The 26,348-nt window shown below is 37.5% G+C and overlaps 1 protein-coding gene across 19 annotated transcripts in view; it reads left to right on the top strand.

Moving 5' to 3' along the window:
• Window positions 1–26,348, top strand: part of nrxn2a (neurexin 2a) — a 368,720-nt gene that overhangs the window by 73,284 nt on the left and 269,088 nt on the right. For 11 of the 19 annotated variants that reach the window (XM_089124014.1, XM_039694092.2, XM_039694091.2 and 8 more), the window contains 3 exons: window positions 6,817–6,846; window positions 7,055–7,093; window positions 21,534–21,548. The exons of 6 other annotated variants lie outside the window; for them this stretch is intronic. In XM_089124014.1, the coding sequence (XP_088980140.1) occupies window positions 6,817–6,846; window positions 7,055–7,093; window positions 21,534–21,548 (84 nt within the window). The remainder of the gene's footprint in view (window positions 1–6,816; window positions 6,847–7,054; window positions 7,094–21,533; window positions 21,549–26,348) is intronic. 2 more of the 19 variants (XM_039694081.2, XM_039694079.2) reach the window with 1 other exon arrangement.

The following is a 26,348-nucleotide window of genomic DNA, read 5'->3' as shown; positions in this document are numbered from 1 at the left end:
GTCTGGATTTGATTGCCTCATTGTCTTTTGCTGCAGTCAGTTATGTCTTAATTGAATGTAAACAGTTTAGAAAGAAAACCCATGTGTATCAGTATACTGGATCTGTGCATTCAGTCTTAAAGTGACAGCAGCTTAATGTACCTGCTGTTTTCTGCCATTTAATGTTAATTAACCTCTTAACTGGCACCCGCTTTTTTGAATATACTTGAAAATGCACATTTCGAACTTAAATGGTTGTAATTCACGTATGCTGTGGAATATAGACTTAAGATTGGTCTCGTTTTAAAGAGTTTTGTAGAAGTGAAATCACTTAAGAATGTGAAACAGAAAAAAAAAGTTATAGAAGTTTGAATATATATAAAAAATATTATTCATATTTTACACAAAATATATATTTTCAAAACCTGGGCGACTCTAAAAATGCTAAATAAATCTAAACCCAAAAATTTTTTCACTAGATGACAACCAAACTCCATTACTGCCCATATAAGGGCACCTCCATTTCCATTTCCCAAGTGTTTTGAGTGATATGAACCATTCAGACCTTTTTTTTTTCTAAAATAATTGAATGGATGCTATCTTTTGAACTCTTGGCATAAAAACAAACTGACGTTTCTACCCTTCTTTCATGATTTTTCATGTTTATCACAATTTCAATATAAAGGTCTAAACACGCCTAAGGAGTATGAAAATATTCTTGTTGGAAATTGATAAATCACGGCTCCTCTGTAATGTATTTTGAAAATCATTCACCAAATATGGAAACTAGAGATTGTAAGCTTTCAAATGAAATATAGTTTGTCAAGATCAGTTTAGGTTTAGTATAGGATAATAATGTTTTTATAATGTATTGGATTTGGGTCCACCGGTGGGCCTGTGACACTTACAACAAACATAGAAAATCCCTCTTGACTCTTCAATAAATTGTTCTCTCTATTTTTGAAACTTTAAGAATTGATTTTTTTCCAGTGCGGTATAAGAATTTTGTTAAAACCAAAAGCACTCCCCATCTAAAAAAATGACTCAAAAGCCGCGATATGAACTGAACCGTGAGTTTTGCGATCCGTTGCACCCCTATGCTCCACCGCATGGCAAGCTATTCTTTTTTGGTATCAAATAAAAAAATACAGCACACAAACTTTTAAAACTAAAGTTTTTTTTTTTAATTGGTTCCATGATTAACCTTCAACTTCCACAGAACCTTTCCATTGCACAAAATGTTCTTTATGGTGAAAAAGGGTTCTTTAGATTTATTTAAATGTTCTTTACACTAAATGTTCTAAAATTATGGTGATATCTTTTATCTTGAAATAATAATAATAATATTGTCCTGAATATCTAAAATAATGATGTTGTCTTAAATCTAATGATCGTGAAAAGGGGATGAGATTTCAGTGAGATATTTCAAAATGAGATTTTATTGATTTAAATTAGTATATCATTAGTTTGAAAACTCATCATTTCAAAATAAAATTGTTATTGAGATCTCGTTTTGAAATTGAGATGATTTAGGAGGTATTACATTTAAGATATAATGCCTAAATACCAACTAAAAAATATTCAGATTTTTAAATGTCAAATTGAGATTGTAACATTTATCTTGACCCTATCTTGAAATAATGAGACCTCTTAAAATAAGATGCCATCTAATTTTCATTTATGCATTTTTCCCCTCTAACTAACTTGTGCTGATTTTTGCATTTTTTTTTTTTTTTTTTTTGATGTGGCAGAAACGGACTTCCATAGAATTCAGTAAGCTAGCAAGCATCATATTGCATTGTTTCCACAGCAACATAGTGATAGACCAAAATGTTAGGATGGAATTATGTGGAGTAAATCCCATAATTACTTTTTCTGTTTGGATGAATGTTATGAAACCGCAAAGGCATAGTTCTAAATTTCCAGTTGAGTGTCTGTTGAATTTGACTATATTCACCAAGATATGGATATTATTAAATCACCCCATACATTTTGCAATGTGCATTTTATGGGCCGAAACATTCCTTGTAATGGAAACACGTTAACCTAAACAAGCTGTTTTAATGGCCTGGCCTGAATTATTTTATTTATTTTATTTTATTTGCTCACTTTTTATTATTCCTGCATGCAAATTGATACTCTCTTGCCATTTAAAAAAAAAAAATATCTCCCCTCTTCCAGAAAACAATTTTTGAGGTAAACATTTTTATTGACCCTTTTAAACAAAATGAACTCTTGAAAACCCCTTTCATCCAGATTTAGCCAGACAGGTGGAGGTGAACGGCCATGAGAACAGAGCAGGACAAGAGCAGGAGTATGAGAGTGAGGCAGGCAGACACAAAGAAACGGAAGGGAGTGGGTTAGATTCGCCTGCAACGTCACACTCAGGGAGACACTGGAGCCTGTTGCTATGCCAACGCAGATGGGCCACCGCATTTCAATGCAGACGTCCGCAGCAGGCCTCTTCGCGTCAGACGGCGCTGTGCAGGCAATGACGCCTTGCATTTGCATTCTCCGAAAATAAATGTTTACATGAAGCATACGCTCCTTTTTAAAATACCAACACCTCAAGGCTACCGCTGCTCTGTCCGCTGTTCTGCTCAGTGGGTACGCGGCCGCTCTACCTGTTTCATATTGAAATGTGCATCGCTGGGAGTGAAGTGAGACATCTCCATGAGCCATTACTGTCCGTCTTTGTATCTCTTGGTTAAATTAGCTGAATAAATTGTTCTCTCTCTCACCAATTCGAGAGAGTGTAAAATTTACATTTGTGGGAGCCTGACTGCTCGTCGGTCTGTAGTGGAAAGTACATAATGTAACACAGCATTGAAGTGTGAGACCGAAATCAATTAATATTTAATAATAATTTCTGACTTTGTGCTTGTTCCTTTTAGTTAAGGCTGTTGAGCAAGAAATCTGAATGTAAACATACAGTAGCATAAATGCCTCCATTTCACAGTAGAGCGGCTCCGTAAGCTTTTTTTTTCTCGCTGTGCCGACCGTTGTTTAAATACTTGTTAACAAGGTGTGTGTTGATGCTTTTTAATTCCCGGGTGGTTGTGTGCTGCCTTAGTTGGCTTTTTCACTGTTCCACATTACGTCCCAGTTTGTAGGTAATTTCATCTTCATTTTTCAAATTTGAGAAGTCACTGTGGCATAAACTGTTATACGAAACATGTGGCAGATGAGATGTGACTAGAGACTGATGGCACTTTTATAGGCTTTGTGACTGAAATTAGAATGAATGAGGCAAAAGAACATCATTTCAAGTGGCAGGGAGAAAAAAAACCTTCTAAAACATGCAGATGCCTGGATATGGGGTCATTTATAAATAAAACAAGTTGTCTAAAAGTGTGAGAGGCGCATAAATGATGTATCATCATCCTGCTTCTCATGTGACACCTCTTAGTCTATGGGCATCATAACTTAAGGTGTCACCTCACCAGTTTCAGATTTTAAACTATTTATTTTTTTATTTTTTAAAAGGGACCATGCATATTTTAACTGCTGGTCACCATTTCAATTTCACTGTTTTTATCACCCTTTTGCCTTCACTGGCATTTCAATAAAAAAATATCTATATTTTTTGAATGCCTCTGCAGTGTGAAAAATTACTTTTTAAATGTACAAATAGTTCATGGGCCCACTCCATTAATATAAAGTCGTAAAAGCTGCTTGAATAACAATTGCAATTCTAAAGTAATTAGTGAAATGCTGTTTAAAATGGTTTTAGATGTACATGTCACACCGCAGGACATATCAACAAAAAAAGAATTTCATGCCAGCTAACCCTGTTCTGAAATTCTTCTCGAACTTAGCCATTATAACAAAACATATTTTTGAGGAGCTATAGCATGCAGTATTGCATACTGTATGTACTAAAATATAATTTGCTATGCAATATTCTAATACTCAATATGCAATTTTATTTTACTTTGAAGAGTCATATTATATATTTTAATATTTAAATGAGCAAAGGAAATATCCCACAGCTGTTATTTGTTCTAAAATGCCTGTAATGCATGGATACTAATATAATATGCTAAAATGATGTTATACTAGGATAAAATTTGACTTTAAATGCCTTTGAATTGCAATATCCCGATGTAAACGGCATCTAGACGTACGGACAACCTTAATACGCAATATGCGCCATTTCCGATTCTTCTTCCTGCATCCAAAGACGACAACAGCAGCAGCAGCAGCAGCAGCAGGACACGGATAATGAATAGTTCGGGGCAGATAGTGATCGCCTTTGTTTGCGCTTTGATGCTGGTAACGTTACTGTGTCTCGCCATGTTTACTTCCGGTATACTGTCAGAAAAAAAGGTACGAAAGCTGTCACTGGGGCGGTACCTTTTCAAAAAGGTACACGTTTGTACCAAAAGGGTGCATATTGTACCATGAAGGTACCAATATGCACCCTTTAGGTACAAAAGTGTACCTTTTGAAAAGGTACTGCCCCAGTGACAGCTTTCGTACCTTTTTTTCTGACAGCAGATTTTTGTAAGCGCGAGAACTTTCTTTACTCAAAAAACAAGATTCCTTGCAAAAGGGGATATGCGTTTACATGACCAAAAATTCGGGTTGGAAAAGGGGTACCCCGGGTATTATATCCTGGGTTTTAAAATCCGGGATATGAGCATATTCAGGTTTTTGCCGGTGTTTACATGGCCGTTCGAGACCAGGTTATTGCTAATATCCTGGTTTTGAACGGGTTATTGGCTGCATGTAAACATAGTCAGTGTAAACTTGTGAGATATGGTTTTCTGAGTGCACACAGACGAAGAATGTGCTTCAGACACTGTGTTCCGTGAGCATTAAACTAAGTCACTGAAGGTTATGTCAAAAACGCACAAAGTTTCCATAAACAGTCGGTTATGTCTGTGAACGTAAACAGCAGGGAAATAAATCGCATGTGTACTGTATATTAGATCTGAATTAACGTGAAAACAGCGTAATATGCAATATCTACTACTTTAATATAAATCAAACAACAACAAAAAAACAGGAAGTAACTTTAGAAAATTGAATAAGAATGCATTTGGAATTAAAGTGGATGGATGGTTGAGTACACAAACTGCTAATGTTCAAAAACAATATATATATTTTTTTTTTTGCCAAATTGGTCCCCTTTAATATTCTAATATACGTTATGATTATTCCTTATATTCCTTATTTTATATTTAAATGAGCAAAGGCAATATTAAAATATAATATGTAAGGAATATTCTTTTAACCATAAGCAAAGACAATAACTAAAGCACTTGCATTAGTTGGACAGTGTTCAGATACCGCCATTGTGCTTTCCGTAGATATTGTCTGTGTATTATTGCTTACCGTATCCCTTGCGATTTCACACATTGAAATTCTCCGAGTTGCAGCTCTCTCAAAAACCAAACCATCTTTTATCATCCCGCTCCCTTCATTTGTGATATGTTTTTTTTTAATGGAATTGGCTGCACAATGACTAGTAACTCCCAGGTACAATGATCTATTCTACAGCCGTGTTATCTCCCTAATAGAGTGCAGCATAGAAGTAGCAGGGCAAGCGCTAATTGTCAAGGAATCACACAGGAACATCAGATAGAACAATGGCGCTATAACTCTGCTTTCTATAACAACAATAATATTCCTTTGTTTCACGGAATTGAAACTCATAGGCAGCGAGAGCTCCAAGCAGGCCCAGCCTCTTTAAATCTGGGATTATTTTTGCCATGTGGTTCCTTGGAGGTGCATTGGAAAATACGAAGCAAACATTCTCCCTTTTCAATTAAATATCGCCTTGAATGCGATTCAGCTCACCCGAGAGCGTTCGTAATGTGTGGCATTCCTGACGGTAATCATATTCCACACAAAACGGCATAAAGGCGTAAATGGAGTTAATGTGGGTTTTCGCGAAGCTCCCAGCTGATGCATTATTTTTCTGATCTTGTCGGTGTGCTTTTGCTTTCCAGTTTTTTTACTGCACTGATATGAAATGCAACCCGATTGACATCTCCCCAGTTTCCCGTGCCTGACCCCACCATTTTGGTTGGCTCATCTCATCTGGATTTGCATAGCAATTCCTCCTGATTGTCTTCTGCGTTTCTGTACGACTCGCCATCGCATTAGTCGGGAGTAAACAGCAACCACCGCACCGTGATTACAGAACTCAAACTGCCGGATAATGGCTCCCGCATCGGTGTGTGTAATTGATTGGTATTGAGCTGTCAAGCTGCATACGTTATTACAGCACTGAAATCAACTCGCAGGCTTTTGTCTGTTAGTAAGACGATAGACTGTCTGGGACGGGTTGCCTCTGTGCTCTTGGGAGAATTTATCTTGGTCCCTGCTGCTTTTTACGAGACATTTCCCCACTGCTTTCTGACCTCTTTTTGCTGTTTTATGAGACTGGCTTTCGAATGCAACTTTTATGGGTGTAACTGCTATAGCATAGAAGCATATGATCTAAGGAATGCTATCTGCCAAACACTAAATATGTGCTCCATTAGGAGAAAAAGCATTTTTTTTTGTGAGCAAGTGCCTTTTTTGGCACTTGTGCCAATTGAAATGCTTTTTTCCTTACCCTTTCCCCTCCCTCCCCTTCCTTTTCCCTCTTCAACACCTCTTATTGCCCCCCCCCCCTTCCCTTGAAGAACTGTGTGTGTTTATTTTACCTTCCTCCTTTTTTCCCCCCTCCCCTTTGGTTTCCTTCAAATTCGGCATCCGTGTTTGCCTCAGGATGTCTGTCACAAACTGCAGTCAAACGTTGTGACAATGCTTTTCGTTTCCGCCCGTGCCTTTTTTTATGACCCTCTTATTTCTTTTTTCCCTTTTCCTGTTTTTTCCTTCAAGGTCTGGCGCACCTGACGTTAAAGAGCCAAGGTATGGGGCCTCTCCCATTTCTTTTTTTTTTCTTTTTCCCCAATTCCCCCCTTTTTTTTGTACCTAACCCTTGCTTCCACAACTCATTTAATCTACCTTTTTTCCCCTTCCATTTCTTTGTCCCGTTGGTTTCTGCGCCCTTTCATTCTCTGCTATCTGTGTGTTCTCCATGTGCGTCTCCTCACCCCTGTCCTGTCCACTGGCCCAGCCCCAGGAGCAGCTCCTCTGATGGCCACTCCTGCAGCAGGTAACGCTCTTACGCTCTCTCCCTCACATGTTTGTTTTGGTCCTGGTGTTGTGCGGTCACAAACCGTACCCAGAATGCACAGAGCCAGAGCTCTGCTGTCATTCTAGCTGTTTGGCTCTATTAAAAAAAAAAAGATAGTTTTGATTGAAAGCTGATGATTGAATGCGTTTTTATTTAATATGTCCTAATTGTTCTTGCTCAGTTTTTTTCTTCTTGATTATGGGTGTGTATTTGAAATGCAAATAATGTACCCATTTGAAATGTTTCTTGCCTCTTCTTTCAGCTGAAGTGACTCATTGTGGCGGCTGATAACTGTCATTATCTATTATACACTCCACATTCTTTTATCTGCATGTTCGCTGAATTGCAGTGTAGTCAGGCTAAGCTTTAAAGCAATTATTTTTTATAAGAGTAGTCTACTGTGCTGCCACTTGAAATGCAAAAAAAAAACAAAAACAAAAAACTTCAGTCAAACATATTTATCTAACAATTTTCGACAGAGCTCACTCCCTGTCTGGAGCAATAACTGAAGGCAGCTTGATTCCTTGATTCCCTTACTGACCTGTCAATCTTAATTACTTCAAGTGATTACAGGCCTACGTGAGATAAGCATGGTTTGCTAATTGCGGGATTTGCTAATGATTGGTTCAGGAAGCTCATATGAGGATGTGTCTCTATCAAAATGTGATGTGATTTACACCACGCACACACATATCTGTATTATATTTGAATTAATAACGGTTTTTAATTCATGTTTTTAAATATATAGCCTACAGTATACGAAAATATCATTCCTCCAATGTTTTGGGGTTAAGATTTTTTTCAAATAAATTCTGTTCTTAACTTTCTATTCATCAAAGAGTCCTGAACAAAACAACAATCGATCTCTATTTGTTCATGTTAATTAAAGCATTAACAAATGAGACTTTAAGTTTTACTTTGTAAAGTGTTGGTAAACAATCCACTCCCTTAAAATGTAATAAAACAATGCAAACAAGTCATTGGACAACATTACTTAAAGGCTACATATAAAAAATGCATGTGCCTTGGATAAATAAAAATGGAATAGCCTCAAATCAAACATACTGTTGCTGAAAATAATACGAGAACAATAAAAGTATTATTATTAATAGCTATTATTGTTATTAATAACCCATCAATGTTTTAGAAAAAAAATATTACGGTTTCAAATAACATCCCTGTGTTTTGAGCTGTGTACGCCGATGCTGCAGAGCTGAATGGACACATGTAAACTGAAACTCTTGTTAGGAGGTTAATTAACTCAATAGTCAAAGTTAACCGAATGTGAACGTGAACGTGTCTGCGCTGCTCTAAAGGTGTATCTCCTGTTGTGGACAACAATGTGCAGAAACACGGCAACTGAACTCTAAAAATTCGCAGCGTTCTCATTATAATGTTATGTATATGACAGACAGTATACGCCAATAGTATCGCGGTACATATACCGTGGGTGGTTTATTGCCGTTTTTCGGTTCGGTTTGAATATCGTTACACCCCTAGGATTTGCAAAATATATATATTTTAATTTTGTTTAAATAAATGCAGCCTTAGTGAGCATTAAAAGACTTCATTCAAAAACAAACTATGAACATTTTATATGTAAGAACATTTCCATGCTGTGTGGTATAGCTTTTTTCTCTCTCTATAGCTTTCCAGTCAAAACAGTTTAGGTTATTTTCAGTATTTGAGTTTGTAATATGGCAACTACAAAATAGTAACATGCTGTAATTCATCGTGTTTGTTACTTCTCATGATTTTTAAGAATTAAATTGGCTCTATTCCAAGACCTAGTGAGCTGCCTTGATGCCTAATGCCTACATAAACAGCTGCCTTCCAAGACGGCATCCTAACCATAATGGATCTTCATAAGTGACTGATTCAGAACTTTCTGCTCAGGCAGCAACTCAGCATGCCACATAAATGGCACTCTGGAGACAAGAATCTCAGTTAATTCCAATAGTTTAGTTATAGCTTGTTGCTAAGCTACTGATAAGGAGTTCTAATAAGCCTTTTAAAAAAATATATTAAGCTTTATGAATGATAATACTGAATTAATTACAAGTATATCTTAATCAACATTTCTTTAGCCCTGTTCGCCATCATGGATTTGTCTTCACAATGCAGGCTGGGTTTTCTTTCTTTCCGAAGGATTCATGCTGTGCTGCCTTAGTATTTGACAAAGTAAACAGTCAAAAATCATTATGTTGTCTACCTTTTGGAACACTGCCAATTATGATGCCTTAATGCTGCCTACATATGCACACTCTAAAAAAAAATGATGCTAAATAGTGGTTCATTGGCTTGTAATGATAAGGGAACCACTTCACTTTTCTTTGTCATATGTAGAACCATAAGAAGTGCCATCAGAGCATGTTAACCACCACAGAGAACCACTGAAGAACCAAACTGGGCTTATCAGGTTCTTTAAATGGTAGTGGTGCTATATAGCACCATGTGCAGATTAATATGTTTCGAAACAGAAAAGTTGGATGTTAGCATCTCCAAAAAATAAATAAATAAATAAATAAAAATACACGCCGTCTGCCCACCAGGAGTACTTTAAAGGGTTAGTTCACCCAAAAATGAAAATTATGAAAATTCTGTCAGTATTTACTCACCCCCATGTTGTTACAACCCCGTAAGACCTTCGTTCATCTTCGGAACACAAATTAAGATATTTAAGATATTAAGATCGCTCCTGCATACTAGTCCATAGGCTTCTTGAGGGACTGGCTCTTGGTGTCCACAAAAAGTCATTAAAGACATCGTTAAAATAGTCCAAGTGACTACAGGGGCTCAATCTTAAGTTTATCAAACGACGAGAACACTTTTGTGCGCAAAAAACAACAAAAATAACGACTTTATTTCGACTATTCGTTTATTTCTCCCTCTGCGTGAGTCAGGTTACTAGTTTAATAGCGTAAGCTTCTGTTATTGTACGTCACACGCATCACACACACATGACCAGCGTCGGCCAATAGTGAGCCTACGTGTGACGTAGCTCTACGCTATCACACTACGTTAACTGACTAGAGGCGCATAGAGAAGGAAGTGAATAGTTGAAATAAAGTCGTTATTTTTGTTGGTTTTTTTGCGCACAAAAGTGTCCTCGTCGTTTGATAAACTTAAGATTGAGCCCCTGTAGTCACTTGGACTATTTTAACGATGTCTTTAATGACTTTTCGGGGACAGCAAGAGCCAGTCCCTCAAGAAGCCTATGGACTGTTTGCAGGAGCGATCTTAATATCTTAAATATCTTAATTTGTGTTCCGAAGATGAACGAAGGTCTTACGGGGTTGGAACAACATGAGGGTGAGTAAATACTGACAGAATTTTCATTTTTGGGTGAACTAACCCTTTAACCTCAAGACAGTCCTTTATATTATTCAGATGAGCTGAACAGAGTTTAAAGAGTTGTTTAAGCTCCAGAGCCAGCTGAGGTCAAGACGAAAGGCAGCAGAGAAAGAAGACTCTACCCCTGTGGGCTCTGAAGTGTAATAGAGACTTTTAATTACAGTGTGGGTGGGGGGGAATTCAACCCAGCTGGTTAATTATTAGGTACTAATGAGTGACCTTAATTACTAGCAAGGATGCAGGACAGTAGATTTCAGTAGACTTTATTTACGTGACCCCTTTAACCATTTAATGCAAAGAAAAAAAAAAACAGAAGCCCATAAATCAGAAGAACGAGAGATGACCCAGCAACGCCGTCTTTGCTTCCAGCCTTTGTCTTTTGAGCTGCAGCTCTACACAGAGAAACTAATGCTGAAGGGATAGGGGCTCATTTTTCTCAACTCGGCCTCTGGCTGTGCTCGCAGATCAAACGTTCCGAGATTGATCAGTTGGAGAAAAAAAGGACTTTCTTTGTCAACTTTCCTGAGTCTCGCATTGACTGCAAAACTGGAGTTTAGATGCCAGTTCTGATACCTCACAAAATATTTAGAAATGCTTTTACATTGCAGATTCACCTATTTGCACATAGCATTTTATTACATTTTTTTATTACTGAACTAAATATGAAATGAAAATATGAAGTGAAGCTCAAATCATATCACATCAAATAGTTTTAAATTACAGAAAATATCATTAGCCTTGCATGCTTTGATGCAGACAAATAATATGTCAAATAATTGTTGCAATTTTTGGTAACACTTTATAATTAAGGTGGCGTAAGTTACTATGTGTACTTACTTTAGTAATAATATTAAATTATGCATAATTACTAACTTGCCCTTACCATAACTCTATAGTAAGTATATGTTGTTGATGTAATTAATATTACTCAGTACTTATTACCCCAGCACTGCTGGTAATCTGCTCCTGGACTCAAGTTCTTTATCAAAAGTGTTATTTCATGTAATTTTTTTTACTATGCAGACACAAATTTTGCTTAAAGGGATACTCCACCGTTTTTCATATTAAAGGGTTAGTTCACCCAAAAATGAAAATTCTGTCAGTATTTACTCACCCTCATGTTGTTCCAACCCCGTAAGACCTTCGTTCATCTTCGGAAAACGAATTAAGATATTTAAGATATTAAAATCGCTCCTGCATACTAGTCCATAGGCTTCTTGAGGGACTGGCTCTTGCCGTCCCCGAAAAGTCATAAAAGACATCGTTAAAATAGTCCAAGTGACTACAGGGGCTCAATCTTAAGTTTATCAAACGACGAGAACACTTTTGTGCGCAAAAAACAACAAAAATAACGACTTTATTTCAACTATTCGTTTATTTCTCCCTCTGCGCGAGTCAGCTAACTAGTTTAATAGCGTAAGCTTCTGTTATTGTACGTCACAGGCATCACACACACATGACCAGCGTCGACCAATAGTGAGCCTACGTGTGACGTAGCTCTACGCAATCACACTACGTTAACGGACTATAGGCTTATGGAGAAGGAAGTGAATAGTTGAAATAAAGTCGTTATTTTTGTTGTTTTTTTGCGCACAAAAGTGTTCTCGTCGTTTGATAAACTTAAGATTGAGCCCCTGTAGTCACTTGGACTATTTTAACGATGTCTTCAATTACTTTTTGAGGACAGCAAGAGCCAGTCCCTCAAGAAGCCTATGGACTGTATGCAGGAGCGATTTTAATATCCTAAATATCTTAATTTGTGTTCCGAAGATGAACGAAGGTCTTACGGGGTTGGAACAACATGAGGGTGAGTAAATACTGACAGAATTTTCATTTTTGGGTGAACTAACCCTTTAAACTATGTCATTCCCTTAACTAAGCCGAGTCGATTTATACCTCTCTCATCTCAGTGTGTGGACTCAGTCGCTCTGGCGCGCGAGACACTTTGATAGCACTTAGCTTAGGCCAGTTCAGTCAATAGTGGCTAAGCAGGAAAGCGCACCCGAACACCTCCACGTTTTCCCTATTTAAATACAGTTACTCGAGTATTGTAACTCGACCTAGGACGGTGTAACATCGTTTACTTATGACAAAACGGTGGAGTATCCCATTAATATATCTTTTTATGACCCCACATTTCGGCTAACGACACTATTTTCGTTTTCGACCTAAATAGTTTCGTGGACTGATCATCTCTTCCACTATAACTAGTTATAGCACAAAATGAGCATGAATATACATACTGGGAACTATATTCTCCGAAGGCGAAGCACTGCTACTTCACCTGAGAAGCCCTGTGAGGAGCAGAGAGTTTGCTCACTGTTGCGCTAATCACTCTGTCCAAGTAGCAGTGCTTCGCCTTCGGAGAATATAGTTCCCAGTGTGTACACGGTTAAAAGATGGCTGTGTCTCATGTGACCTTGTTATTCGTACACTCTTTGATTATGCAAATCACAACATGTAAATAGGAAAATGGTGGTGTTATTTTGTCACTTATTTGGAGCAGTATGCTAGCTGGAGCTGTTTACCTCCAGTCTTTGTGCTAAGCTAGGCTAGCGGTGGGTGCTTCAGATAGTTACAGCACGTACAGAGAAAAGGGTATTATGGACTTATCTAACTCTAGGGGATACAGTGAATAAATTTAAGTCCCAAAAAGTCGGCGTGTTCCTTTAAGGCAGCCCACTGTAATGCTTGAATTACATGTCAACATCACCATCTCGGGGTAGGTTTTAGTTAAAAAAACAACAACCCTAAACATAACAATAAAATAGCGCTAATTAGTGGCCATGCATCTTCTGCGCTGTCGTAGCAGATCAAATTATATAAAAATTGTACGTTTGCACAGAATGCATCTTAATGTTATTCATTTAACCCTATGCGATAAATCAACACATTTTTTAAACAGTGCTATACACCCCAATTTGTTTGCACACATGAAGTGGCCTCAGTAACCTAAATTAATGTTTTAATATTTAATGTTTTGATAATGTATGACAAGTTTTGGGAATATTTGCAGATCTATGCATGTGTTTCTGCATCCACTAATCTTCCATGCTGACTAGTGCTGGCTACTTGACAATTTGATATGTCGTCAGACCCAGCAACCCCCGTCCCTCCTGGTATTTTGAGCTGAAGGATTGTATAAAATATGTAATATAAAATTAATATAAAAGTATACAAATATATAAAATAAAAAAACATTCATCTTTCAGTACTTTTTACTTTTAATACTCTAGTAAAAGTACTAAAGTACTTGATTTTTAAATGTACACATTTGCGTATTTACTGGAAAAGTTGCTGACAATTTAATGGTAATTTGCCGGGTTTAATGTGTGAAAGGGGCTATTATCAATGGTTATTATCCAAAAAATACTTTCTGTACTGACTGTGTATTATCCATTACTTTCTTTTTAATATTATCAATTTGAGACAATATCAGACTCAGGGAACGAATGTTTCTTGTTATGTTCCTTGCTAATGTGTGATTGGATTCATTATCACTCAACCTTATTTATCCAGGAATGAGTGATGTACTGATGTTTTGATGAATGAAAAGATTGTCCTCAAATAACAAATAGTTTGTCTTTGGGGTGTGTTGGTGTTGGATGGTAGGCTCTAGCACTATCAAAGGTCTATACAACAGAAACATGAACAGATGGAAAGTTTTTTTTTTTCACAGCTTCTCCTTCATCACTTGTGAAACTTCCATACATGATACTGCCGTAACCTTATTCAATGTGTCTATTCATCCAAAACTAGAGTAATGAGCGCAAGCTGCTAATTGGAAAGAGAAAATGTTTTGGTAAACAGTAATGTGTCATGGTTGCAATGTGATGTTTACTTTTTCTGAATTCATTGCACTATTATAGTGCCTTGATCTAACTCCAGACATTTTGTTGAGTCTCTTCAATCAAAACATTTCTAATTCAGCACAGCAAAATGTCACCTTCAGCAAGAGCCTTGCTCCCACCCTCATGACAGGCAGCAGTGTGGAGCGCTGTTATTTGAAAATAAGCACATTTGTCAGCTAGTGTTTATGCTTTAGCTCTTCTTTAGCTTTTTTTTTTGCTAGCTTTCTGCTCCTGACATTGACAAAAATGTTCAGATGGCTTCCTTTCTTCTGAAAAGGGTTAGCTTCTACCATTTCAGAAGAGATGTACTCTATACTGAACATTCAATAGGAAAATGGTTCTGTTTGTTTTATTCAATGTTCAGTTTTGTATCATTACTAATTATGTTTTGTTTTGTATGTATTGTTCAGGTTTTCATACTTTATGCTGATAATATATGAATATTAACATTAATCTTCATTTATTTAGTATGCCCCAGCAGAACCCAGTTTGCATGAACTCCAGACTTTTGAGAGGATCTTGTTTCAGTGGAAGCAAGAACAAAGCAATTTAATTATTTGCGAAGCAGCCTAGAAATTAGGGCTGGGTATTGACAGAGATTTTAATTCAAATCAATTTGAGTCAGATTTTTTGGATATAAATCAGGTACAGTACAGGGCTTTTCACACTGCACTTATCCCCGGGTTATTATTGTTCTAAACACCACTTTTAACCACCGGTAGGAACTGAGTAGTTTCACATTTAGCAGCAGTTAGCAACAGCAGCGTGCTTGGGGAAAATAAACCATTTTTACCCGGGTGTGCATTGGTTACAGTCGTTAACAGTCGGCAATGGGCTATATGCACGCATAAGTTCCGCATTTGACGCAAGGATGCTCGTCCATTTCCGGTTGTGGAGATTTAAGCGGAGGAGAACCGAGGAAAACGGGATTATGGCAGAGTCTTCAAAATTTACTGTCCTCCCGTCTTTGAAACGAAACGTACATACGTTTAGATGTAATTTTATATATAGTTATGTTTATTTAATATAATTTTAAAAAGAAGTATAAACACAACAAGGTGTGTCTGTTTTATCTGTTTTTGTGACTAACGTTTCTTTATTATAACCATGGAGAATAAAATTCAATATAAATTCTCGGTATTGCATTGGACTCTACGATCGGCGGAAGTTATCGAGCATCCTTAATCCTTCACCGGAAATACCGCCGTGCATAGAGCCCATATATACCTGTAATTAGAGGATGATACTAGAGCCTCTGTGCTTAAATATGGTCACTCAAATTTTCTAACACTAATACAGTATTTATAAAGACATAGATATCCGACAAACCGTTCAATGATAATATCTGATTAGCGTGGCAAATGTACTTGTTTAACCAACAAGACTGCTCTCTTTATGATGTCTAGTCTTGGCAGCATTTTGCCTGTTGTTGCCAGCTGGACTTAAAGTGAGTCCATTCATCATTTCCCATGACACTCATATGGAGAAGGGTAAATGTGACATTTACTAAAAGCATGTTTGTTATTACATGCGTTAACAAGCGCTCAAAGCCTTTACTGAGGCAGCTGTAACATATCACTTAAAGGCCATTTAATGTATATTTGCATTGATCTTGGCAATCTGCACCCTTCATATACAGTATAATACTGACTCTATCTCCTCTGTGAGAACCATTCTAGCTATAGGTACATTTGATGAACAGTCCTGAGGTGTCTTTTTTTAGGCCTTTAAGGGATAGTTCACCCTTTCTTCTGTTTAACACAGTAGAAGATATTTTGACGGTAGCCATTGACTTCTATACTTGGAAAAAATAATAATATTTAGTTCGTTCGTCATTCGTTCGACGATTCATTTTCCCAAACACCTCCTTTGAGTGACGCGAATCTGCGGCGATTGGTCAAATGATCCAGTCAGTTGTTATTGGTAAACCGTAGGCAAAGACTGTCTGCAACGGAACGCCCATAACCAGGATTATAGCTTGTCAAGTGTTGAAAATTGTATATAGTGTTTGAACGAACGTGTCAGAAAAAGTGCACTTTCCACACGGTCCCTTACTCGCGTCTCCGTCAAGAGCGAGCTTTCCCGGCGAAACTCACATTGCGGCAGCTTTTTAGGGACAGTGCTTATTATATAGAGCAAAGTCATATTTGGCTAATCGTTTAGGAGGTAATTGCCATTTTTCAATGAATGTCTGGTGAAAATCAAAAACAAAACTAACTTTACCCCACTTAGAAGCTGCGCGGAGTGTACACAACACTATAACTACAGTATATTGTGCATGCTACAGAAAACACAACAGCAAACATTATTAATAATACTTACAGATTGTGATTCGGAGGAGGACGAACCTGATCCATATACACTGGATACTGAGCCCTCCTTCAAGAACAACTGGCTTGCGAATCCACATCTGAATTCATTTATGTTTTTGAAAGATTCGTCATTAAAATGATGAGAACACAAGGTTCGGGCGTTGCAAATATGAACTCTGACCACTGATTCTTCACACGCTCGTCTCTGGGCAATGAAAACAATTGGCTAAACTGTCTTTGCAATGTAGAACACAGCGTCTTCTCGACATGACGCTATTCAGCTGAAGTTTTTGACTGTGTACACTCCTGTCTGCGCGCGCAGTTGTTGGGAGCGAAACAGCTAATGACTCGTTTCAAAAACAATTCATTTCATAGACTCGGAGTCGACTCTCACTTTTGAAAGACAATAACTTTATATACGGTGCACTTTCAGATATAAATCTTTGCAGGATGTTTTCATTCCCTTAGAGCTAGGGTTGGGTATCGTTTGAATTTGAACGATTCTGATTCCGATTCCGATTCCTTGTTTCGATTCCGGTTCCTAACGATTCTCGATTCTTTTAAGAGGCAGGGTCAAAAAAGTTTAGCTAACCTTGCTAACCAACGGCCTTTCTGAAGGAAATACTCCTTCTGTAAAAATGCTCCTTTTGTCACAAATTTTGCAGAGATTTCGTTATTTTTAGAAAAGTGAAGCCACACTTTGGATCGCCGACGTAAGGTACTCATGTTCGACTCGCGTGGTTATGCCAACACTTCCGGTAGACGCTTCTTCGTTGGTGTTGTTCCGCTCGGACTGTGAATATCGAAACTAGGAATCGAAATTTTAACTTTTGAACGATTCCGGGAAAAACGAAAAGTTAGTCTCGGTTCCAATCGATACTCGATTCTCGATGCCCAACCCTACTTAGAGCTATATTCCACACCATATGAACAGTCATTTTCAAAAATCCATGATAGGTGCTCTTTAAAAAAAAATCTTGATGCCCCCACCCCCCCCCCCCCCACTCTTCACACACACATGAACTATTTCCACACCACAGCAAACCTAGCCTAATATACTGTATATGTAAAAAGTTCTTAAGCAATTATTAAAGTAAACCAGTTAACTATCAGTGATAAAACATTACAAACAATATGTCAAATAAACACAATAGAACAAATAAGACACCAATTACTTAGTGCTTCAGATGGATCTAGCCTAGTATTTAAGTAAAATAGTTTTATTAGGCTGCTGTCACTTCAAGACCTAAAGCACTAAAACAGCACTAAACACATTGGTGGAGAGATTGCGTTCCCTTTTGAAAGTGAACTTGCGCTGCGTCCCCTAGAGGGTGCTATGGGGAGTGCCTTAGGCGTGACAGGCGTCTGAAGCACGAGTCTACAAACGACAATGAACTTGAAATTGAGACCGTCTGTTTGAGCTTGTGTCTAAACTATGGCCATCATTAGCACTATGAATTTGAGGAAGTGTGTTCATCCGTGTCAGCGAAAAAATAATTTTCGCTATCGATTCTCAAAAGCCACAAATAATTTTTTTCATATACATTCAATAATATCTGATTGACGTTAATCTTATTACTAGTTTTTCCCACTAGATGTCATCCTCTTATTTACCTTGCATGACAGCAGGGGCCCTGTCATTCATTCAGTGCTTAACATGCTGGATGCGTGTGCTCCTTTCAGGATGATGGACGTTCTGGACAGTTGAAGGAACTGTCGCGATCGGGCCAGTGCTGCATGGTCACACAAGTTTATCATTTGCACGCATTTTCAAGCCTTGCCAATTTAAGCATTAAAGCGAAAGAGAATGCATGCACTTGCGTACACACCTGAAGCGCATACAGCTGCGCATCCCAGACAGCATGCAAATAATACAATGAATTCTCTTTCACATCTCCCGGCCCCTAAATGGACAAATTCACACAGATTTATCTCAAAATGTCAGTCTTTGCGAATATCCAAGTAAACAGTCAGTTATGGCTCAAGTAAAAAGTAGAAAGAATGCATCATTATGTTGGGTCTTTGCATTAGTCTTAAAGTGACAGCAGAGTAATATTCCTGCTGCTGCCTGTTTTAATGTTAATCACGCTGCATATAATCTTCACAGTACAAATTAAATAAAGGTTAATCCATATTAGTGTTATTTTACACTTAATTACTTTATTCAGTTTCTGTACCTGTACCTAATTTCTAGGGTGCATCTTGAGACGAAGAAAAAAAAAATAAGCAGTGCAAGTTGCTTTCAGTTAAGACACGTTATTTTTTAGTCTTTGACTAAGCTTGAGCCTTGTCTGTAAAGCCATTTAATACGTTTTGACATTTAAAAAAAAAAAAAGCCATTATGAAGGACAGAATAATTCATGCAAGCTTAATAGGAAAAAGTATTGCACACCAATAAATAATTTGTATTCAAAAATTGTATTCGAGTGCATTACAAAACATGAAACGTGAAAATGTAATAATGTGTTGAATTGATCATCCCTGACTTGACAACGTTGTCCCCAGTTCAACTTTTCAGTTGAAATTTACCACCGTCGACCCTTGTCTGAAATCTGAATGCATGTTAGTGTGGCTGTACTGTTCATTTGATATCCAAATAGCTTTTACAAAAATGATGATATTGAGATTTTAATTTGAATAGATTTTGAGTATGACCTTGTGACATTTTAAAACAAACTTCAGTGTTTCCCCTCGAATTTTTTCCAGCACTGGTGCTGTGCCGGAAGTTGTTACCAGGCCGCGCGCCCCGGCGGCATGCACCTCCAGAAGACTTCTTTTTAAAAAATACATTTGAAATAAGCATTTGCACGCGCAAATTAACACGCTATGTGAACGGCCCCTCCGCCCCTTATGGCAACGTGACATTAGCCTAATTGAAAATATTTCCATATGTAGCTCTTTCCTCCTTTCTTGTCAAAAAGGTCGCCATGTCTCTGTTTTTTTAGGTGTAAGTGAATGTCGTGATATAGAGTGCCGAAGTTATGGCGTCACTTTGTTGGCCAAAACGCGGAAGTGAGTCAGCATTTTAGCCGGTTCCCTCGCGCTAAAGTCTATGGGTTTTTTGAATGGGTTTTTGCTAAATTGCCTGAAATAAGGTCTGTGGTGAACAAAGCCTCTAAATATTTTCACGTTTTAATCTATGACATAAAACACACCAATTATAACCTGCTTGTTTTTTTTGTTTTTTTTACTTTGTGTTGTTTTTTTTTTACTTTATATAGGCTTCAAAATGTAAAAAAATTGGATTAACTTGTAAAGATTATCTTGATAGACAAAAGGTGTAAGGGTCACAACTCTTTGTTGAACACTGATCTTATTTTTTGCGATTTTCCAAAAGCTTTTCGATCGAGGGAACCCATGCGCCGCTAACTTCAGAGTTATCCTACAAAGTGACGTCGTCACTTCGGCATTCAATTACCAATTGATCATGTGAAGATTTTGCAGCGGCGATGAAAATCCAGGGGTGGCGCTGTGCCACTGCTGAATACATTGTAAGGGAAACCATAGATATCCATAATAAAGGCTAGATGTCTCGTCCGTGCTGCTGGCCAATAGAGGTCGACGTCCGCGCCTGGCGGCCATCTTGTCACAGGCAGCTCGCTCACTCGTAACATTGTGTTTTAAAGGTGCATGTACTTTTTAAATAACCATAACTTGCTCAATTTTCTACCGATTTTCAAACGATTTGGTTTGTTATAAACGTCAGAGATGTGGTTATGACACGGCATACTTATGAAAATTAAGTGTATAAATAAATAATAATCCAGAATTATAGCCACGTTAATAACGTTTGTAAGAAACCAAACCGTCACGACTTCAGCGAGATACGAGTATTTGTGTTCATGCTGATCACTCATCTTACATCAGGAACAACAGAACCCGCCAGAAAGCTTGCCTGTGACAAGATGGCCGCCGGTGATGACAATAGAGACTCCGCCGTAAGACATCGAGCCTTTATTATGGATATCTATGGGGGAAACACTGAACTTCCAATACCATTGCTGGACAGAAAACACAGTAGTGCAATTAAATTTTAGTCTCCACTTCTCTTGGTTTCTCAATTAAACCCAAATTTACGACTTGCATTAAAGGTTGTAATGGGATCAATATTTATGTTTTTAATTGACAAAATCAGACGGGCCACTATTTTTGTTTTTGTCATTTAATATGTTTCCTTTTGGCTGAATTCTTTTGACGTTCTGGTTGATATCACAGTGTATTAAAGGAGACATTATTTTAGGCATACTTTTTCTCTGAATTTATAAAATACTGGTTATACTTTTTTTTTTACACGTTTTTTTTTTTTACTCTCTGAGGTTTCCTGGAGACGCTTGCACCTAGCACTACTAACACTCAGAATTTAATTAATTTCCTCAGAATTAGAACTGCTTTGGCTGCCAGTGAAAATATAGTGCTTTTATATTCATAATTTGCAAACAGAGCAAAATTAATTCTTTCAATGCGAGTAATATGCTGTGCAAATAAGAACTTGTACTGTAGGCTTTCTGTCATTGGGCAAAACTGTAATATACTGTAAATGAATATGTTTTTCTTCATTTTTGGCGTGATGAATAGGGCTTTTGATTTAATTTCCTTAATTTGAACTCAACCCATTTATATTCCTTTGTGCTCTCCCCATAACAGTTCAGAGTTTTTCTTCCTCTCCTCATTTTAAGATGCCTTTTTTCATATTCTCGTGTAAATCAGTGCGCAAGCCAGTTCAAATAAGTCTCGATTGGATCCACTGCGTGTCTTGAGATATCAGCGATTTTACTTTCTCTAAGGACCAGAAATTTAACTAGATCAGAGATTGAGCTGAGCTTCTGTTTTCTGCATCTATAATATTTGAACCAAGTTCAGGAATGGTGCCTCTGACTTTGTACTTTTGACTTTTTTTCACAGGTGATCTGGAATCAGGTAAGAATCCTTTTCTTCCTCTCAATTTTCATAATACCTACTCATCCCTCATCCCCTGAGAGAGCACACGACTGCTGAAAGTTTTTTGATATGCACATTCTCTCTTCATAGTCGCAGGGGCCTAGATGTGGTGTTCGGCATGTATCTGTTCAAGATACGAGCAAGTTTCACAAGCAGTTTTGATTGGAGGCAGTGCCCCAACATTAACATTTGGACTATCTTTTGCCTTTTCTTTTTAGCTGCAGCTGTTTTTTGTGGAAACGGGGACTGCTTGGTCGCTCACACGTATTGAATCGTAATGCCCTGAGTGCGGGTTGGCTTTATCTGTCTATTACATCAGAACAGACAGCTAGAGTGGCCAGGAAGCTTTGAAGTGCTGTGAAAGCTTTTATAAATTTGAACGCTCTTACACACGTTACCATTTAGACAAAAATGCAGAAAAAAAAATGTATTTGAGGTGATTGACACACATGTCGGGTTTTCACATCTGTGCTTTTCCACGCTGAAATAACCACATTTACCATCCCAGGCAAATATTCCAGAGAAATTTGTCATGCTATATTTCAGGAGCTTAGTCATATTCCTGCACACGGCTCCCGTTTAATTAGAGAACTGTATCACACATCTGAACTCACCATATCCTCCCCGCCAGGTGACTCAAGATGAAAGACTAACCACTTTATAAAATAACATTTTCAGCGATTTGACAGAGGGATGCATTAGCCATTAGCCACAGCAGTTAAGCACACACATTCCACTCTACACCGTCACCGCAAGCTTTGTAATTGAACCCTGTTGTTTAGCACTCCAATCAGCTGCATGTAAATTTGAGTCATTTAAAAAAAACTATAATAATAATAGTAATTTACACAGTTCAAAAGTTTGACATCAGGTGAAAGAAAAAATAATACTTTTGTTCAGCAAGCGTGCATCAAAAGTGACAGAAATGACTTTCTTTGGTAGCCAATCAGAATGATTTCTGAAGAACCATGTGACACTGAAAACTAGAGTAAATTCAGCTTTGACATTGCACTCGAGTAAATTACAGTCCATCAAAATGTATTCAAATAGAAAAATTCTATTGTATTTTGGTTATCGTTGGGAGCCGAAATCGAAGTTCATTTAATTGTCTGCCCCCCTTCTGGGATACCCTTTGTTTAACAACTTTCAATCAATTTTACCTGTCTGTCAGCACATTGTACTGAATATCACACCACTTCTTAAAGTATATACATACTTTATTTGATTTATAAAGCACTTTTACAACTGCACCTGCAGACCAAAGTGCTGTACTAGTCAGCAGCACGAAAAACAAACCACACGTAAAAACAACAAAACAGATACTAAGCCCAACCTCTGAAAAGCTAAAGCCAAAAAAAAAAAAAAAAATTTACTTAAAGGGGTACTCCACTTTTTTTTTGGAAATAGGCTAATTTTACAACTTACCCAGAGTTAATCAGTTGGGTTTTACCGTTTTCAAATCATTCAGTCGATTTTCAGATATTTAGAAGAACATCAGTATCCAAACAGTTTCTGGTGTCATTGACTACCATAGTAGGAAAAAAATACATACTATGGTAGTCAATGAGACCAGAAACTGTCTGGTTACTGAATTCTTCTAAATATCAGAAAATCGTCTGAATGGATTCGAAAACGGTAATTGTATTGTATTGTATTGATTTTTATTTAAAGGGACCATGTGCAATTAATAACATAAATGTAAACATTTGATGCATTACACCAGAGTTAGCCTTAGGCTAATTTACATCTGCAGTCCCCCGGCACAAATAAATACAGATACATACGACACAGATTAAAATATCAATACTATTCAAGAATATTTGGCATATCAAACATAAAACATCCAACATTCTTCAAAAGCATATAACATGTACTTAATAACCTCACTGACACGCACACACGCACGCGCACACACACACACACACACACACACACACACACACACACACACACACACACACTCACACACACACTCACACACTAAAATCACAACATACAACGATATGTCCACCCACAACCCCTTCTCAACCCTATAATAAAAAGGTAAATGTGACTGAAAAATAATTTTACTTAATAATAAATTAGTGGATACATTGTTGCGAAAATTTTAAATGTTTTTTTATATTATCTTTAAAGTGCCCAAACGAATCAGATGTTTTTATATTGTCTGGAATTATATTCCATTGTATTGCAGCTTTGATAGAAAAGGCTGTCTGCCCAAATGCTGAATAGCGAAAGGGTACAGTACAGCTATATACAGAATCTAGTCTAGTGGTCCTCACAGAGCCACGGTAACAGATAAACTCACGCAAACATGTGGGGGCCAGACCTTTTAAAATTCAACCGTTTAACTGAGGGAGTTGTGAAATGCAACCGCAGACTAGTAAAACTCAACCGTTTAACTGAGGGAGTTGTGAAATGAGCCTATTTCCAAAAAAAAAAAAAAAGTGGAGTATCCCTTTAACACTAGCTTTAAATACATTTAAAGAAGTGATCTTTCTTCATTTAAAAGGCAGACTATTCCAAAGCCTCAGAACCACAACAGCAAAGGCCTGATCACCTTTTAACTTTAATTGAGACCGAGGGACAGAAAGCAATAACTTATTATTTGATCTTAAAGACCTAGGGACTTGATGAAGAGCAGTAAGCTCAGATACATAAGCAGGATATATCCCATGCTTTAAAAACATACAGCAGAGTTGATTTGATGCTGAAATCCACTGGTAGCCACATGAGAGAAGCTAAAATAGGAGAAATGTGATGACTTTTCTTAGCACCCACCAGCAGCCGAGCCATCACATTCTGAACTCGTTGCAAGCGTGATATAGTGGTCTGACAGGACCCCACATACAAAACATTGCAATAGGCAAGGCGAGACAGATCAAAGGTAATAATGACCTTTTCTAAATCTTTTCTCAACAGAATAGGCTTTAAATGTTCAATAGTCCTAATCTTGTGAAAGCAACTCTTAACCACAACATTAATCTGCTTATCAAATTTCAGCTCTGGGTCAATTTTTACTTGGTCATGGCAGTAGTCTGACCATGTGCCAAAATATGGTGCAATATCGAAGCATCCTCTGGCAGGTCCAAAAAGCATAATCTCAGTTTTACTTTGCTTTAACTGAACCCAATTATGGGTCAAATTTCCTGTCAAAACCATCCACCATCTAAAATTTAAACACTTTTAGCTTAAAATAGTGAGTAAATGTAAGATAAAAACATGTTTTGGAAAAAGGATTGATGTATCGACTCAAAGTAATTTCAAGTCTTTTTTATATAAATCTTGTCTAGTTGAATCTTGTTTAACTTAAATGAAGGTATAGATCATATGTTTTTACAGTGATAGAGGATGCATTTTTGTGTGTGGAATCGCTTGGTTACCTGTTTCCTCGCTGGCTGAAATAGGTGGCTTTGTTATGTTTCTTCATCACTTGCAGTCTTTCAGTCTCTGTATAAGAGAGAGAGAGACAGAGGTTGGGGCCCCGGCAGTAACATGTAACGGGAGAAGAGGGGGTCTTATCGTCTTTCAGTTGGAGTGGAATAATGAAAAGAGAACTTTGTTTTTAATTAAAGTGGGACCTTTGGGCATGATTAAGGGGCTAGTGATTAATCACCTCTCTGGTCCACTGAAGAGGCTGTGCAGGTTGGACCCAAAGCCTGTGAATGGGAATGATTTACCCATGAACCCCCCAGAGAGAGACCCGTGTTTGGATAGCGACACACTTTGATGTTGCTTTACGTACGGATATGAACCTGTTTAATATTTTTGGAGTGGATTTCCACAATTGAAAAAGGTCAGCAGTGTAATATGAGTGCGTGTCCAATGCAGTCAGATTCGGCACCGGTGGTGGGAATGGTAATATATCATGTTGAGTTCAGTGGCAAAGCAGAACAGCTGACTCCATTTTAACATCCATTTTTATGTTCAAGAGTAATATCTTCATTTGAAACTATAAGCCTTACCTGCCTATTGCAGGTTTTCAGTTGTATATCTCAGCAATATTTCAGGGAATATTATAGGTTCGGTAAAAGCTCAGTCGACAGCGTTTGTGGCATAGTGTTGTTTTTCTTCATAAATTTCCACTTGTCACAAAATTAAAAATCAAGGTTACATTGAGGCACTTACAATGGAAGTGAATGGGGCCAATTTCTTAACATTAAAATACTTGCACTTAACGTGGTATATGTGTGAAAATATAATTTAAGCTTTTCTATGCGAAAATATATGTTTTTTTTGCAATGACAAGCCTTGAAAAATTACTATCCGCCTTATTCCTACACCCCATGATGCTTTGCGCGAATTATGGGTGTAACTTCCGTTAAGCTGTAAACAATCAGTGAAAGCAAAGCCCGTCTATTAGACATATTAGACAGTCTCTGGTGAAAGGCTCGCTCTATGAACGCAGTATGCTAAAAAAAGTATCACAATGCGATAATATTAATCGACTCACCCTTCAACCATCAAACATTAAAATGAAATTTAAAAGTGTAAAAGAATCAAACAGACCAAAAATAGCCCCATAAGCGGTTAAATATAGTAGGCAAATATATATCTGTTGTATAACAAGCCTTAATCAAACATGTTCATTAACTTTAGCATTACTTGACACTATATCAAGTGATTTTCGTCAAGTGATTTACCCGTGAATACAAACCTGGAAAGAGACGTGAGGATTTGAGGAGAATGACGAGAGATTCTTTGTGCATTCCAGTGAATTATTAATAGAATATCGTAAACTAAATTCGGGAGAACAAACCACAAATATGCTGTATTTGA

This window comes from Pimephales promelas, chromosome 19, assembly GCF_988280905.1.
Source record: "Pimephales promelas chromosome 19, fPimPro1.hap1.1, whole genome shotgun sequence".
NCBI lineage: Eukaryota > Metazoa > Chordata > Actinopteri > Cypriniformes > Leuciscidae > Pimephales > Pimephales promelas.
This window is presented reverse-complemented; position numbering and strand designations above follow the sequence as displayed.